The 15288-nt window shown below is 39.8% G+C and overlaps 1 protein-coding gene across 17 annotated transcripts in view; it reads right to left on the bottom strand.

Annotated features, from left to right (window-relative positions):
• NR1H4 (nuclear receptor subfamily 1 group H member 4) overlaps positions 1–15288 on the bottom strand; it is an 84940-nt gene that overhangs the window by 51474 nt on the left and 18178 nt on the right. For 10 of the 17 annotated variants that reach the window (XR_012420527.1, XR_012420528.1, XR_012420530.1 and 7 more), the window contains exon 1: positions 2124–2254. Coding sequence is in view for 8 of the 17 variants with exons in the window: in XM_015431422.4 (XP_015286908.1) it covers positions 2124–2232 (109 nt within the window). In the remaining 9 variants the exon portion in view is untranslated. Of the gene's footprint in view, positions 1–2123; positions 2255–13465; positions 13599–14411; positions 14547–15288 lie in introns of those variants that run through there. The other 7 variants (XR_012420529.1, XR_012420532.1, XR_012420533.1 and 4 more) reach the window with 1 other exon arrangement.

The raw sequence follows: 15288 nt of genomic DNA, 5'->3' as shown, positions 1-15288 counted from the left end.
TAAATGAGAACACATGGATGGACTCCAGGGGAGTCTGAGAAGCCCTGAAAATAAAGTAAAATTTTTCTAGATAGACAGTCTCCAGGTTTCAACACCTTCTCTAAAGGAGTGTCATCTGAGGGAACTTTCTGAGGTGATAGAAGGGTTCTATGCCTACCAATACGGTAGCCACTAAACCACATAGGGATATTGAACCCTTGGAATGTGGCAAGTGATACTTAGAGTCTGAAAGTTAAATTTTATTTAATTCTAAGTTAAAATTTAAAGTTGAATAGCCACATGTGGCATATTAGCCAGTGCAGCTCTAAGGAGTCTGGGACCAGAACCACTGTACCCCCAAATGGGAAATCAGGTTTGCATAAAAACAATGGCACTCTCCCATAATCTCACAATGAGTTTCTGATGCTCCTAAGAAAGGGTCCAGGTTATATCCAGCTTTTCATCCCTGGCAGAATGCTGACCACAGTAAATGTTTAATGAATGTCTCTGTTGAATTGCAGTGCCTAGAAAAGTTGCTTTTTCTGCCTTACTTTATTTCTTAATCCATGGTTTCTTCACTAAACGGCAAGGCTTTACCGCAAAGTTGTTTGCTATTCCTGGCATTGGGCCTTTGTGATGTTAGTGACTCTCCCTGCCTTGTCAGCTGATCACCTACTTCTGGTCACCTACAGCAGGAGGCCTGCCCCAGTTCCCCCAGGTGGAATTCACCTCTCCTACCTCTGTACACACTTCTATTATGGCACGTATTGGAAGTATATACAATCATTTCTTTTGTTTACAGGCTTATCTTCCACGCTGAACTTGAGATGGTATGAGATACTGCCTAAGAGTGCCCTCTGAGCAGACAAATCTGGATTCAATTCACCCACAACTTGTTCGGGATATGAACCTGGGAAAGACATGGAACTTCTTTAAGCTTCTGTTGCTTCCTTTACAAAGCTGAAATAATGTAGTGCCTGCATGAGAGGCTGTAATAAAGATGAACTAAGACAAAGAATATAAACTGCATAGTGCCTGACACCACATAAACATGCATACTTTTGTGATTGTTGTGATTCGTCTGTGAACTCTTTGATGGAAAATATTAGATTATATTCTCTTCTTTATATTCCTGGCATCTAACTCAATGCCTGACACATAGTAAATGTTTATCAAATGTTGGTTAAATTGAAGTAAATGGGAAATTTGCTTCCCTGGCCTTCCAACTCATTTCCATTTCTAAATACGGTGTCGATCACTTTTAAACATCACATTTAAACAAAATGGTATGCTACCAAGTCTATGAGCAAAAACATGTTCACAATGATCAGTTTTATAAAAATTATTTGAGTTTTTTCTTGCTGGAAATTTAAAAGATGAATTTCTGTTTTAAAAAATATTAAAATGTGATTTACATTATACTGTTTTAATTATAATCTATGTTTTAATTCAGAGAAAACCAAGAGCCTGGGCCTAAAGCTCAACTCTGTGCTTATCTGATTTTTTATGGACTGTTGGAAGAAACCTGTTGTGAAACTACTTCATTAATTTGTGTTTCCCAAACTCTTCATTTATTTTACCACAACCTACAGTTTTAGATACATTTTATCTCATATCCCCTGTACATACTTATACATATGTAACTGAAACAAGATTTCATGAAATACCACTTGTCTTTACTCCTTGAGGGACACTCTGGTATTTCTATTCTATTATGTTCTAATCCAGTTTTTAATGCTGGTCAGAAGACACTAAATAGATTTTGTGATCCCCTGGGAACTGAGACTTGCCATTTTAGGAACACTGCATTAAACAATGTGTGTTAAAATGTTTTTTCAAGTGTCCACTGATATCAATGTTAGAACTGTCTAATGTTTGGTTTGGAAGAATAGTGATAATTTGACATAATAGTCTATGAATAATTTTAAGGGAGGCATCCTTAGATTTCATCCCAATAAGATATTCGTCTGTTTAGAATCCAATAAAAATCACTCCAACCCAAACTCCCACCCCAGTCTTCTGGGTCTGACTGAGCCACCATCTTTGACAGACATCTGTTACTGTCATCTCCAACCAATGTCCCCAGATTTCCTCAGTCCAGTTGCAAGAGCACGACCTGAGAGCACCTGTGAACGGTGTCCTACCTTTTGCGGGCTTCATACTCATCATTTCCGTGAAAAATCCTGACGGTGTACAGCTGCAGTGAGGACTAATTTGAATTGGATTTTCTAACTCCTGAAACTGCATTACCATTCTTAGCTTATTCACAGCAACTGAAAATGAGACTAGGTAAGGAGTGAGAGAGGACAGAGGTTGTGTGGTTTACTGATTAACTTCATTACGGAGCAGAATATTTGTAAATGTTTATGAGAAAAGTCCTCAATGCCAAATTGCCTAGTAAGCTGGAAACCAGTCTCTTAGATAAACATTTTGGGGGAGCACTTTTCCAGTTTAAGAACTTTTAGAGGGTAGGTTTCTGTTCAGTGGCTCTAAAACTGGATTTGGAGGTCAAGTGCCATGCTCCAGGTCCTGACGTTTGTTCCCATCAAAAGGTGGCAGAATGGTATGATTTAAAATGGAAGCATTTTAAAGCATAATGCTTGATGTGATTTGGCTGCGTCCCCACCCAAATCTCATCTGAATTGTAGCTCTCATAATTTTCATGTGTTGTCGGAGGGATCCAGTAGGAGATAATCAAATCATGGAGTTGGTTTCCCCGACACTGTTCTCGAGGCTGTAAGTCTCACAAGAGCTGATAGTTTTATAAACTATATAAACTATTCGCTTGGCTCTCATTCTCCCTTGCCTGCCACCATGTAAGACATGCCATCTGTAGTCCCAGCTGCTCGGGAGGCTGAGGCAGGAGAATGGCGTGAACCCAGGAGGCGGAGCTTGCAGTGAGCCGAGATTGGGCCACTGCACTCCAGCCTGGGTGACAGCACGAGACTCTGTCTCAAAAAAAAAAAAAAAAAAAAAGACATGCCTTTCAGCTTCCACCATGATTGTGAGGTCTCCCAAGGCATGTGGAACTGTGAATCCATTAAACCTTTTTCTTTATAAATTACCCAGTCTCGGGTACGTTTTCTTTTTTTAAGATGGAGTCTCACTCTGTCCCCCAGGCTGGAGTGCAGTGGCGGGATCTCGGCTCACTGCAAGCTCCGCCTCTTGGGTTCACGCCCTTCTCCTGCCTCAGCCTCCCGAGTAGCTGGGACTACAGGCGCCCATCACCACGCCCGGCTAATTTTTTCTGCATTTTTCGTAGAGACGGGGTGTCACTATGTTGGCCGAGATGGTCTGGAACTGCTGACCTCATGATCTGGGGTTACATCCCAGTAACCCCATTATAAGTTGAAAATATCATAAGTAAAATGCATTTAATGCACCAAACCTACCAAACAGCATAGCTTAGCCTAGCCTACCTTACATATGCTCAGAACACTTACATTAGCCTACAGTTGGATAAAATTATCTAGCACAAAGCCTCTTTATAATAAAGAACTGGATATCTCATGTAATGTATGCAAAACTATGCTGAAAGTGTCTCTTTCACACCATTGTGAAGTCTAAAAATAGTAGGTTGAACCATTGTAAGATGAGGATGTATATATGTTGAAGCCTTAAACCCCAGTACCTCAGAATGCGACCTTATTTGTTGATAGGGTCATTACAGAGAAAATCAAATTAAAATTAAGATCCAATATGACTTGTATCCTTATAAAAATTGGAAACTTGGTTACAGAGACAGAAACCCAGAAAGGGAAGTTGATGTGAACACATAGAGAGGAGACGACCATCTGTGGGCCAAGGAGAGAGCCCTGGAGCAGATCCTCCACCCACAGCCTTCAGGAGGAGCCAACCCTGCTGACAATTTGATTTTGGACTTCCAGCATCCAGAACTATGAGATAATTTCTGTGGTTTAAGCTACCCAGTGCATGTTACTTTGTTACAGCAACCCCAGCAAACTAATACATCCAGGCTGTCTTGGCACTTATTGGCTCTGTGGACAATGGACAAATTCCTGAACCATTTTCTGCCTTGATTTCCTTGGTTGTAAAACGAGGTTGATAACTATATAACCTCAAAGAATTATATGTGATTATTAACTAAAATAGTATTTATAAAATGCTTAGCACAACAGATGGCTACCCGTCATCACTATGTTGATGTTATGATTGCTCAGCTTTGGACTCATGTTGTACCTTGGGTTGCTTATTGAACAGGAATAATTCTATTTTTTACTCTGCAGCATAACTTTTGGACATCAAGCTTAAGTCTACTGGTTGTTTTTTAAAAATGAGGGCTTTAGAAGGGGACTCAGTTGATCCAGAGTGGAGCCCAGGCATAATGTAGCCAGATGCACTGTGTAACCTTACGTGAGTCTCTCAGCTTCTGTGGGCCCCATTTGTCCACATCAATAGATGGTAAAACACAGATAATAATTCTTGCCCTACTTAGGCCTGTTCTGCAGATAAAATGAGATAGTAAATATGAAAGCAGTTTTAAAAGGCAAAGGTGAGCTATACAAGTGGAATAATCATTGCTAAGACATTTCTATAGCCTTCACAAGTTTCCAAAGTGGTTCTATATGCATTATCTCATCAGATCTTCACTTGCACCCTTTGAGGGAGGTATTATTTCTAATTTCCACTATCTTTAAACCTATTTCTAAATATATATATATTTATATATATATATCTATTATATCTATATATATAAATCTAATATATCTATCTAATATATCTATATATATCTAATATATCTATATATAAATATATATATTTAGAAATACATTTTTTTATTTTATTTTATTTTTTATTTTTTTTTATTACTATACTTTAAGTTCTAGGGTACATGTGCATAACGTGCAGGTTTGTTACATATGTATACTCGTGCCATGTTGGTGTGCTGCACCCATCAACTCATCAGCACCCATCAACTCGTCATTTACATCAGGTATAACTCGTCATTTACATCAGGTATAACTCCCAATGCAATCCCTCCCCCCTCCCCGCTCCCCGTGATAGGCCCCGGTGTGTGATGTACCCCTTCCCAAGTCCAAGTGATCTCATTGTTCAGTTCCCACCTATGAGTGAGAACATGCGGTGTTTGGTTTTCTGTTCTTGGCGATAGTTTGCTGAGAATGATGGTTTCCAGCTGCATCCATGTCTCTACAAAGGACACAAACTCATCATTTTTTATGGCTGTATAGTATTCCATGGTGTATATGTGCCACATTTTCTTAATCCAGTCTGTCACTGATGGACATTTGGGTTGATTCCAAGTCTTTGCTATTGTGAATAGTGCTGCAATAAACATACGTGTGCATGTGTCTTTATAGCAGCATGATTTATAATCCTTTGGGTATATACCCAGTAATGGGATGGCTGGGTCATGATTTGTCTATAGTCATCCCATTAGTAAGGTATGAAGCTGGGACTTTAACCCAGGTCTTCTGACTCAAAATCCCGTGGTGGAAAAACTAAGGTACACTTGCTGTAATTACCAAGAAAGAGGAAAAGAGTGGTGGTCTATAGGTATATTTCAGTTTGAATTGCTTGATCAACGGTCGCCATCTGCAAAACCATTTTCAGTTCTCAGTTTACTTCTGACCTCATTCTCCCCTCCTCACAATCCCAGAGCTATCCTTGCCCTGAGAGGATCATAGGTGAAAGAGCTACCCAAAGGATATGAAGCTAGACAAATGATTCAGAATTTTCCATTTCAAGAATTCTCCACTGAGTTTTTCACTGGCCAAAATAAACGGACCTGTCGGTTGCCCTCAGAAACATCTATACTAGATAAGAAATGAGCAGGATTATTTAGTTGACTCAGGAAACCCTTGTTGCTGAGTGAAATTCACACAGAATGTTCTCATAACAAGACAGATTGGGTACCTTTGCATTTCTCTTAGGGATGATCAATTGCCTCATATTATTTTTTCCCTAAAAATTGATTTTTTTTCCTGAATATATCTGCTGTCTGAAACAGTAACCACTAGCTATGTATGTCTATTTATTAGTCTCTTTTCACACTGCTATAAAGAACTATCCAAGACTGGGTAATTTATGAAGAAAAAAGGTTTAATTGACTCACAGTTCTACATGGCTGGGGAGGCCTCAGGAAACCTACAATCACGGCAGGGGGTGAAAGGGCAGCAAAACATGTCCTCAAAAGGCGGCAGTAGAGAGAGTAGGAAGGGAAAAGCACCACACACTTATAAAACAACCAGATCTCGTGAGAATTCACTCACTATCGTGAGAATAGCATGGGGAAACCACCCCCATGATCCAATCACCTGCCACCAGGTCCCTCCCTCAACATGTGGGGATTACAATTTGAGATGAGATTTGGGTGGGGACACAGAGCCAAACCATATCAGGCTATTCAAATTAAATTAAATTAGAGTCAGTTCCTCAGTCACACCAGTCACATTTTAAATGTTCAATAACCACACGTGAATAGTGGCTACCGTATTGGACGAAGTAGATCTAGAACATTTCCTTCATCACAGAAAGTTCTATCTGATGGCACTGTTTGGCACAATATTTGGGAGCACTGTGAATGTTGTATCCCTCATGCTGAGTGGGGCATCAGTTATGAAGGCATGAAAAAAGGGAGGTCCCAGAGTAAATGTTGGCAATGCTTTTTTTCTGAGAACTATCCCTCAGAACAGACATGGTCAGCAGACTTTAAAGGAAGATAATCTTATTGAAAGACCTTCCCAGTTGAGAAGGTGAATAGAAGTATTCTCTAAGCCTGGAGACCTAAACATTTGATTTTGTTTCCTTGTCCTGATTATATTTCAGTTGCCTACTTACTAATTATGGAATGTTTAGCACATTATTTAACATCACTAAATATTCATTTTCACACCATAAAAGGGGAATAGTAATGGTTCCTACCTTATAGGTGTGTTGTGAGAGTGAATTTTAGTGGCAAATAGAGTACTTGTGATGTGTCAGGCATTCTTCTTATCACCCTATTAAATAAGGCAAGTAATTTGCACAAAGTTAAGGAATTTGTCCAAGACCACAGGGTAGTAGATGGCAGAGATTGAAATCAACCCAGGAAATCTGTTAACAAACCTAAAATGTACTTAGCTTGATATCTGACACATGAATTTCTATAAAGCACTCAAGAAATACTAGCTGTTATCATTACAGTTATTTTTATTGTTGTAAGTTAATATATTTGCAATATGATTTTATAGTCAATCCTTTTCAACTTGCATCCCTAAGAATCTGTTTCTTAGCCTGCAAGGTTGAGAGCTAAGGCCTAGACTGCAGTGGAATCACTCACCAACTGGCCAACTCTCTGACTCATTGCACACCTTTTCCAAACTCTGCAAGCCCTAGCTGAAAGAAGCAGTAATCTATTTTGTAATAAGAAAAGGCTCATTCAATATTTCTTTCCTTCTCCCATTTCTTTACTCCACTAACAAGAGAACCAGATCTGAGATTCCTTGGGAAAGAAAAAACCAAAGTCACAGTAAATTAAATGCCTTAGAGATTGCTTGCAGCTATGGAAGAGCTGTGGAGAAGAAACAGCAGTGGCAAAATATTTCAAGTATGCTAAAGCAAAGCTTCATTTTATCTGAGATAATGGTATCTCGCCATCTTTTGGAAACTTTCAACTTTAATTCACCCAAGAAGTCAGAACTACATTCACTTGAGTTGAATTCAGTGAGATGGAAAAATACCTGAAATCAAATGTCAGAAATATTCTACAAAACTGCATCTCAAAACCTTTAATTGCATTTTAAAACATCTGACTGATTCTGTAACATCTGGAAGATTCTTTTAATTTAAGCATAAGTCATAGAGAAGAAGCAGATTTCAAAGTGAGTGTATTCTGATACAAAGAAAGCATGAGGAGGCTGAGGAGGGAGGATGGCTTGGGCCCAATAGTTCAAGGCTGCAGTGAGCTCTGATTATGCCACTGCACTCCAGCCTGGGTGACACAGCAAGGCCCTTTCTCTATAAAAATAAAAATAAAGAAATAAAGCACACCCTGAGAAAATGGACATACACAGCTGAGTGAAGCATAAGGTAATGAGAAATAGCCAAAAGAAGTGAAAGGGATTAGGATCTACCTCCTGACACTTGCTAGGCCTCAATCAGAATGGGGTTCTGGAAAGACTATTAGATACCATATTAAATGCAATACAAGACATGGATTCCAAAGCTGTTGTTAACAATGTAATAATGCAAACGTGAGATAGAATATGTGTTCCCTCCTTAGGGTACCCAGAAATTTATTTACATATTGTTTGCTTTTGTTTTTTTTTTTGTTTGTTTGTTTTGTTTTTTTGTTTGTTTGTTTTTTGAGACTGAGTCTTACTCTGCCGCCTAGGCTGGAGAGCAGTGGCACTATCCCATCTCATTGCAACCTCCGCCTCCTGGATTCAAGTGATTCTCCTGCCTCAGCCTCCCAAGTAGCTGGGATTATAAGCATGCGCCAACACACCCAGCTCATTTTGTATATTTAGTAGAGATGGGGTTTCACCATGTTAGCTAGGCTGGTCTCAAACTCCCGACCTCTGGTCATCTGCCTGCCTTGGCCTTCCAAAGTGCCCAGCCTTATTTACATATTGTTGATTCTCTCTGGCCCCTTGAAAGTTCTTTGCACTCCACAATGTTGAGATTAGCAGTACTTCCTTCTTTTAATGAGTGGAATGGTGTTTATCAACAATTTAAAATGTAACAACTACATTTCAAACTCTGGATTAATTGTAACAGTTTAGGATGCCTTGCAGCTTACAGAGCACTTTCCCACACAGCCCATTCCTTCCTCCCAACAACCTGTGAAGTGTGACATTATTATCCTCATTTCACAGGAGCGAAAACAAGGTCAGAGAATCTCACTTGCCTCTGAGATTTCAGTTCCCTCTATTTTATTCCTTATTTCCATTCCCAGTGTCACTGTGCTACGTGAATCAGGAACCACTGTACCAGGAGCATTGGTTGTGGGAGGATAAGACTGTACTTTCTCTTGCTGCTTCTCTTATTGTTGGAATGCTTTGTCTCTTAATTTAGTCTTTAAGTTTTTGTAAGTTTTGAGTTTTTAAACCATAATTTGCTAAAAGTAAATATAGACTTTAGTTAATATACCATCTCCTATCGTATTCACTCTGTCAAATGGTGGGTAGCTGTGGACTTTGTCATTATTACTTTTTATTATGCTCTAGTTGCATAAAACCTTGCCTTATTCATTCAACAGAGACGCCTTTTTTATCCACTAAATTAATCTTTGACCAAGCTTCCTGGCTTGCAGGATCTCCCAGAGGAAAAGAGACAAATCTCTGTGTGGTAACTGTGTCCTTCCACCCCCAGGCCTCTATGTGGTTTCAGTTACCGATGGGCTAGATTCCCATCTGGATTTATCAGGGATGTCTGGCAACAGAATAAATTAAAGGACTTCACGGAGGTGATTCCAACCCCCATCTCTCTAATTCCATTCTGTCCAAGTTTCTTTTCTTCTTTTTCTGGTGGTGCTGTCACATCCCTTCAGCCCATCTCTGATCTGGGCCATATCTGTGGCAACTGATCATACACGAGCTCAGATGATGACCGCAGGCTGACCGCCTGTCATTTCAAGAGCATGCCGCCCATCCCTATGCTTTCTGCCCAGGACTTCTCTAATCTCACAGGAGACAGCTTGGCCTGAGCTCAAAAACAGTCCAGAAGTGCGGGGAGTTAATGCCGCCTGGGGTGACGCTCAACCAACGGGGGTCAGGGGCCAGTTAATATTAATATATGCTCCAGTCCCTGACCCTTCTGCTGACAGTTCTCTGTGCTACTCCCAGTGGCATCAAGCTGGCCTCACCCACAGCAGGGATCTTGACAACTGACCTCTTTTGTTTTCCCTCCTTCCCTGTCACATCACCCACTCCCTCGCCTCTGCTCCCCCATCACCTCTCACATAAACTGCCTTCACACAAGTCCTCATTTGGGCTCTGTTTTTTGGAATAAACATTACAGGGGTGAAGACATTTCCCCTTCACTCTAAGCAAAGCCTTTGAAGAGTGAGGGACCCATGGTCACCTCTAGAAGAAGCTGCAGGTTATCACTGAAAAGGTCATTAGTGTCTCCAGCACCCAATAGTGAGTGCTTGTCAGTGTTTGTCTTCAGGTCACCTTCTAAATGCCTTAAAGATGTCATTGAATTACGGCCTTTATAATAACCTGCAGTGAAGGGAACCATGCCCAGGACCACCTTAAAAGGACTTGTTGAGCCATGTACCAGGTGAGAACCATTGAGTCACCAACGGTAGCATTTTTGTAGACTCAAATATTTAACCTAGATAGGATCCTAGAATTCTCAGCCTGATAATCTACCTTTACCAATTGAACTTGAGTGAGTTGTTCAAGGTTGCACAGCTGGTTAATGGGAAAGCAGTTGTCTACCCCTAAATAAAAACAAGTAGAAGACAAGGCCTTTCTGAGTCCATTCCAGACTTTGGGCCTTTGCACTTGGTATTGCCTTCTCTTCAGGCTGAGCTCAACTGTGGACTCCTCAGGGGCCTTTCCTGACTATACCACTTAGAGCAGCCTATCCCTCCAGACACTAGGGCATCACTCTATTTTGTTGCTTTCATAGCATGTATCACTACCTTGGGCATCTTTAGGTCCAAATAAGATATAAAAACGATATTATTTTGTTTATTGCTTTATTTACAAGTTTATTGTGAGTTTGTTCTGTACTAGGATCTTGCCTGTCCTATTCCCTGCTTTATTCCAAGGCCCAGCATATTGTCAGTGCCTGATATTTGAAGAGAAGAAATGACAGCTATCTGTAGACTATTCCATTAACCTTGTTTGCCCTTATTGTAACAACATGACTGCTGTTTTGAATACACAGTTAACCACTGGAAAAGAGTCCAGCTTTCTGGGCAGTTGAACCCATGGATTAACCCTTCTGAACCCCTGGGATAGCTGAGACCCAGGAGTACTGAGTTAGGCCTGTGGGCTACTCATTCATGGGCCAGTCTTTTCCCTGATGCCTTCCACTCTAAACACATGAAGGGGCCATAGAAGCCATCAGTGTCATCATGACACACAAGAAGATGAGGAAGAGGAATAAAGGAATCAAAATTTTCTTCATCCTCCCCTTTGGCATACCTTTAGCTCAGGTATGATTTTGTTTTTGTTTTTCTTGAGATGAAGTCTCGCTCTGTCACCAGGCTGGAGTGCAGTGGCGCGATCTCGGCTCACTGCAACCTCCGACTCCCTGGTTCAAGTGATTCTCCTGCCTCAGCCTCCCAAGTAGCTGGGATTATAGGCATGCGCCACCATGCCCAACTAATTTTTGTATTTTTAGTAGAGATGGGGTTTCACCATGTTGGCCAGGATGGTCTCGATTTCCTGACCTTGTGATCTGCCCACCTGGGCCTCCCAAAGTTCTGGAATTACAGGTGTGAGCCACCACACCCAGCCTAGCTCAGGTATGCTAAGTGGAGTGAGACTGAGGGCCTAGGGAAAAGAGATTTGAAAATAATGTTAAACTTGGCTCTACAGCCTAGTGGAGAAAAGGAAAAGGAGTCCTAATGGTCGCACATGGTCAGATTAGCTTACCAGAAGAGGGGACCAGATGAAGAGTTAAGGAAACTGCTCCAGCGAAGAATTATAGCTGTGCATTGCAGCTCATGCAGCTCATGCTATATATTCTCAGAAACCTTAAATGCAGTGTTAGGAAATGGAATAAGAATGTGGTCCAGCAAAAAAGAGAGAGGAGAGAACCATACCATAAAAGCAGAAGGCACAGTGCTTCCTTAGCAATCATTTTGAGATGCTTCTAACCTGATGGCATCTTCATGGTTTTTTCCGTATTTACTGACATCTTTTTCACCTTATGGCTGCAGAAATCACCCTGAAATCTTGTGTGCTGGCTAAAAATTGGGCTAGCTTGGAAGGAAAACACTACAATTTTTTTGTGTGTGTGTACAAATTGGAGCTGAATAGATTGGTTTATGAATCATGAGGCCTAAGCTCAGAAATCTCAGTCTACAGTCATAAAATTTTCCAGCAGGAAATGGCAGTTTTTATTTGAAAAAAAAATCTTAAGTGGAATTTTTCTTTATCTGTGGTATATGCCAACAGTCCTAATTATTCTGTGAGTTCTGATTGCTAGAGGAAAAAATCATTAAGATGTCTATACATTGATTTTGTTCTGAGGAACCATAGAAGGGGAGGCAGGACAGAAGCAAATGGTGAAGTGGCTAGACATGGAGGCAGGGCCTGCCACTGCCCTTGACTGCATCTACAGGATGAAGATAAGCCAACTGGAAGAAATAAGATGCAGCAAGTACTTGGGAGAACTGGCATTTAATAAATAATTACTGCTGCCTTTGGTCTCTCTGAGAGTTACTGATCAACATCTGTTTTTTCCCTAAACCTCTTTTTCCTTTCCTTTCTATTATTTATTACTGGACTCTTATTTATCAAGTGCCTACTAAATATGCACTGAATAATAAAATATTAATGAAATATGGTCACTGCCCTTAAATGCATTTGTACTGTATGGAGGCAGGTAGACATGTAAATAATTATTACAAATAATGATCCCTTTTCGGAAATGGCCTAATCAGCTATCACACACTAAAGTGTTAATGACTAATAGGTAACAGCACAAATTATTAATTAACAGGTCCCAGGAATATCAGCAAGCAAATAAGCAGTCATGCCTTCATACATTGAACTTTGAGGAACTTCTAGTGTTTGCATTTTCACTATTATGGTATATCATGGCCCATATATTAACGTAGGGTGAAAACTGGGAGCATCCTAGGCTCCCAGCAGGGCCATTATGCAGAAGGGAATTATTTTAACACTGGCAGAAAGGCTCCCTGCCCCACCCAAAATATTGCCTTGGCTGACTCTTTGTTAATGTTCTCAGTTGAAACTCTTTATAATGAGATGTTTTTCATAAATGCATAAAGTGGAGCAATATATCATTTTATGGTATCATCTAGTTACAGATCTACTGAAAACTACTTAGTACAAGTCGTCCTCAATCCTGCTTAAATGACTAATCCTGACACTGTGCCATAGATCCCCCAGGACCGGAGGAACTGCAAAAGGAAATCTGCCCAGCTATAACCTAAGTAAACTCAGCCTTTAATAGGTATCATATTAAGCCATAAGAATCATGATTTCATAGTTTAGTACCTGCTATAATAATATTGGAATTAGCCTTAGAGCAAGAATCGCTTTCTACTCCCTGCTCTGTTAATTATCTAGCCTCGCGGCCTTGAGCAATTCACAAAGCTTTTGCAGTCCTCATCTATAAAAATGAAGACCATTAGGTTCTATGAATCCAAGGTCCGATCTTCCTCTAACCTTGCAGAGTAGCTAACATTGATTGAGTACTTAGAAGGAACAAAAACATGTTCTTGACCCTGGGTTGGACTCATCATCTAGGCATTTCCTCATGTATTCCCAAATCATAGTTTGTTCTTAGTGACGTTCAAATGAACTTGACAACTTACCAAATAAATTTTCAGAAAAAGAAAATTCATCTGTGGTAGGCAAATGGGAGTGTTCAATGAGATTCATTTTTGATCCCATCCAAATTTTTCAATTGAAATGCACTTTCTTTATGGTGGCCTTCAAAAAAAACTCCTGAAAGGAAAATAAATAAATAGAGTTTGTGACTGTGGGGATGGGGTACAGGTCGGTTAGGAAAGCTAGAGAAGGAAAGAGTGACATCGTTTACAAGAGTACAAATGGCTCCCTTTGAATGCATTTTACTATAGCCTTTCTGTATATCTCTTTTCTCAATATTTATCATTTTTATACTTCATTTGGACCTAAAAATGCCCAAGATATGTGCTTTCATAGGAGATACTCTCTAATTTATCTGAAAAAAACATCATATGTTTTCATTCAAATTTCAGCCTTTGGGAGATTTGGGCAAGATATGATGACATTTTGACTATGTCTTTATTAGAAAAAAGAAACATATATAAAAGGCCTTGATTTAAAATGACATGAATCCGTCCCAGCTACTTGGGAGGCTGAGGCAGGAGAATGGTGTGAACCTAGGAGGTGGAGCTTGCAGTGAACCGAGATCGCGCCACTGCACTCCAGCCTGGGTGACAGAGTGAGACTCCATCTCAAAAAATAAATAAATAAATAAAAATAAATAAAATAAAATCAGATGAATCCATGATTCATTATCTTAAACTTTATTCTAAAGTGGAATAGGTTTTTATAAATATTAATAGTGATTTAAAGCCACTTCCTACTGGAATTTTTTTTTACTATCTAGGCATTATGTCAGCAGATCAGAAAATCAGAGATCTTCCTTATATCTGCCTTTTAGAGGACATTTCAGGGGCTTTCATTTTCACTGTCATGATCTACCTTGGTCATGTATTGATCTGGGGCTTTTTAAAAAGATACAGTAAAAAGAAAAATAATGGTAAATCTCACCAAAGTGTCTGAAGTTTCATCTTGAGGAAATGTCCAGAAGAAATCCAGGAACCCAAGAGAAGCAGTGTTCACTTTGAGCTATGTCTCTAGGTCTTCTTTTCTTCTTTCACTCCTTCCACAATGTTTTCTACCTCCCTAAAGAAGTAATGTGAAAGGATAAATAATTAAAAGTGATAATGTGTGCTATCAGAATCTCTTTTCCCAAGCTGTTTTCTGATGATGATTTTCAAACCTTTTTTTCTGTCTCCACCAAGACATGACTTTATTTACAAATAAACAGCTATCTATATTTGCTGCCCAGGAAGAGAATATAGTGGGTTTTTTGGATAAGTATGTATTTCATTAGTATTTACCCACTATTCACGTCTCTCTTTCTCTCTCACTCAGCAAATGTCCTAGCTCAAACAGAAGTGAGTTTCAGATGCACTTGGCTTCTGGGAAGGTAGTGCACCAGAAAACTGTTTGCTTCATTCATTCATTTATTCATGCTTGCAACAAATATTCAGTGAGCATATATTCTGCACTAAATTCTGTGCTAGATATTTGAAGATAAAATGGCAACAGGAAAATAAACATTCATGATCCATGACATCAAGCTTAATTAGGAATAAATATTAAACAAATAATCACACAAATACACAGATGATTATATATTGTCATGAAAGCTGTTTATGAGGGCGAAGAACAGGATGCTGTAACAGAGAGGTTTGGATGTGAAGAGATAGGGAGTCAAGAGATAGAGAAGTAGCTGAAGGAGGATGCAGTTTCAAGGGCAATTTTTAAAGATAGGTGATACTAGAGCAATCTGCACTGATGGGAAAACACCAGAAGGGAACTAGCTGAAGAAGCAAGAATGAGGGAGAGTCTCCTGAGAAGA

The sequence above is a fragment of the Macaca fascicularis genome, chromosome 11, assembly GCF_037993035.2.
Source record: "Macaca fascicularis isolate 582-1 chromosome 11, T2T-MFA8v1.1".
Taxonomy (NCBI): domain Eukaryota; kingdom Metazoa; phylum Chordata; class Mammalia; order Primates; family Cercopithecidae; genus Macaca; species Macaca fascicularis.
This window is presented reverse-complemented; position numbering and strand designations above follow the sequence as displayed.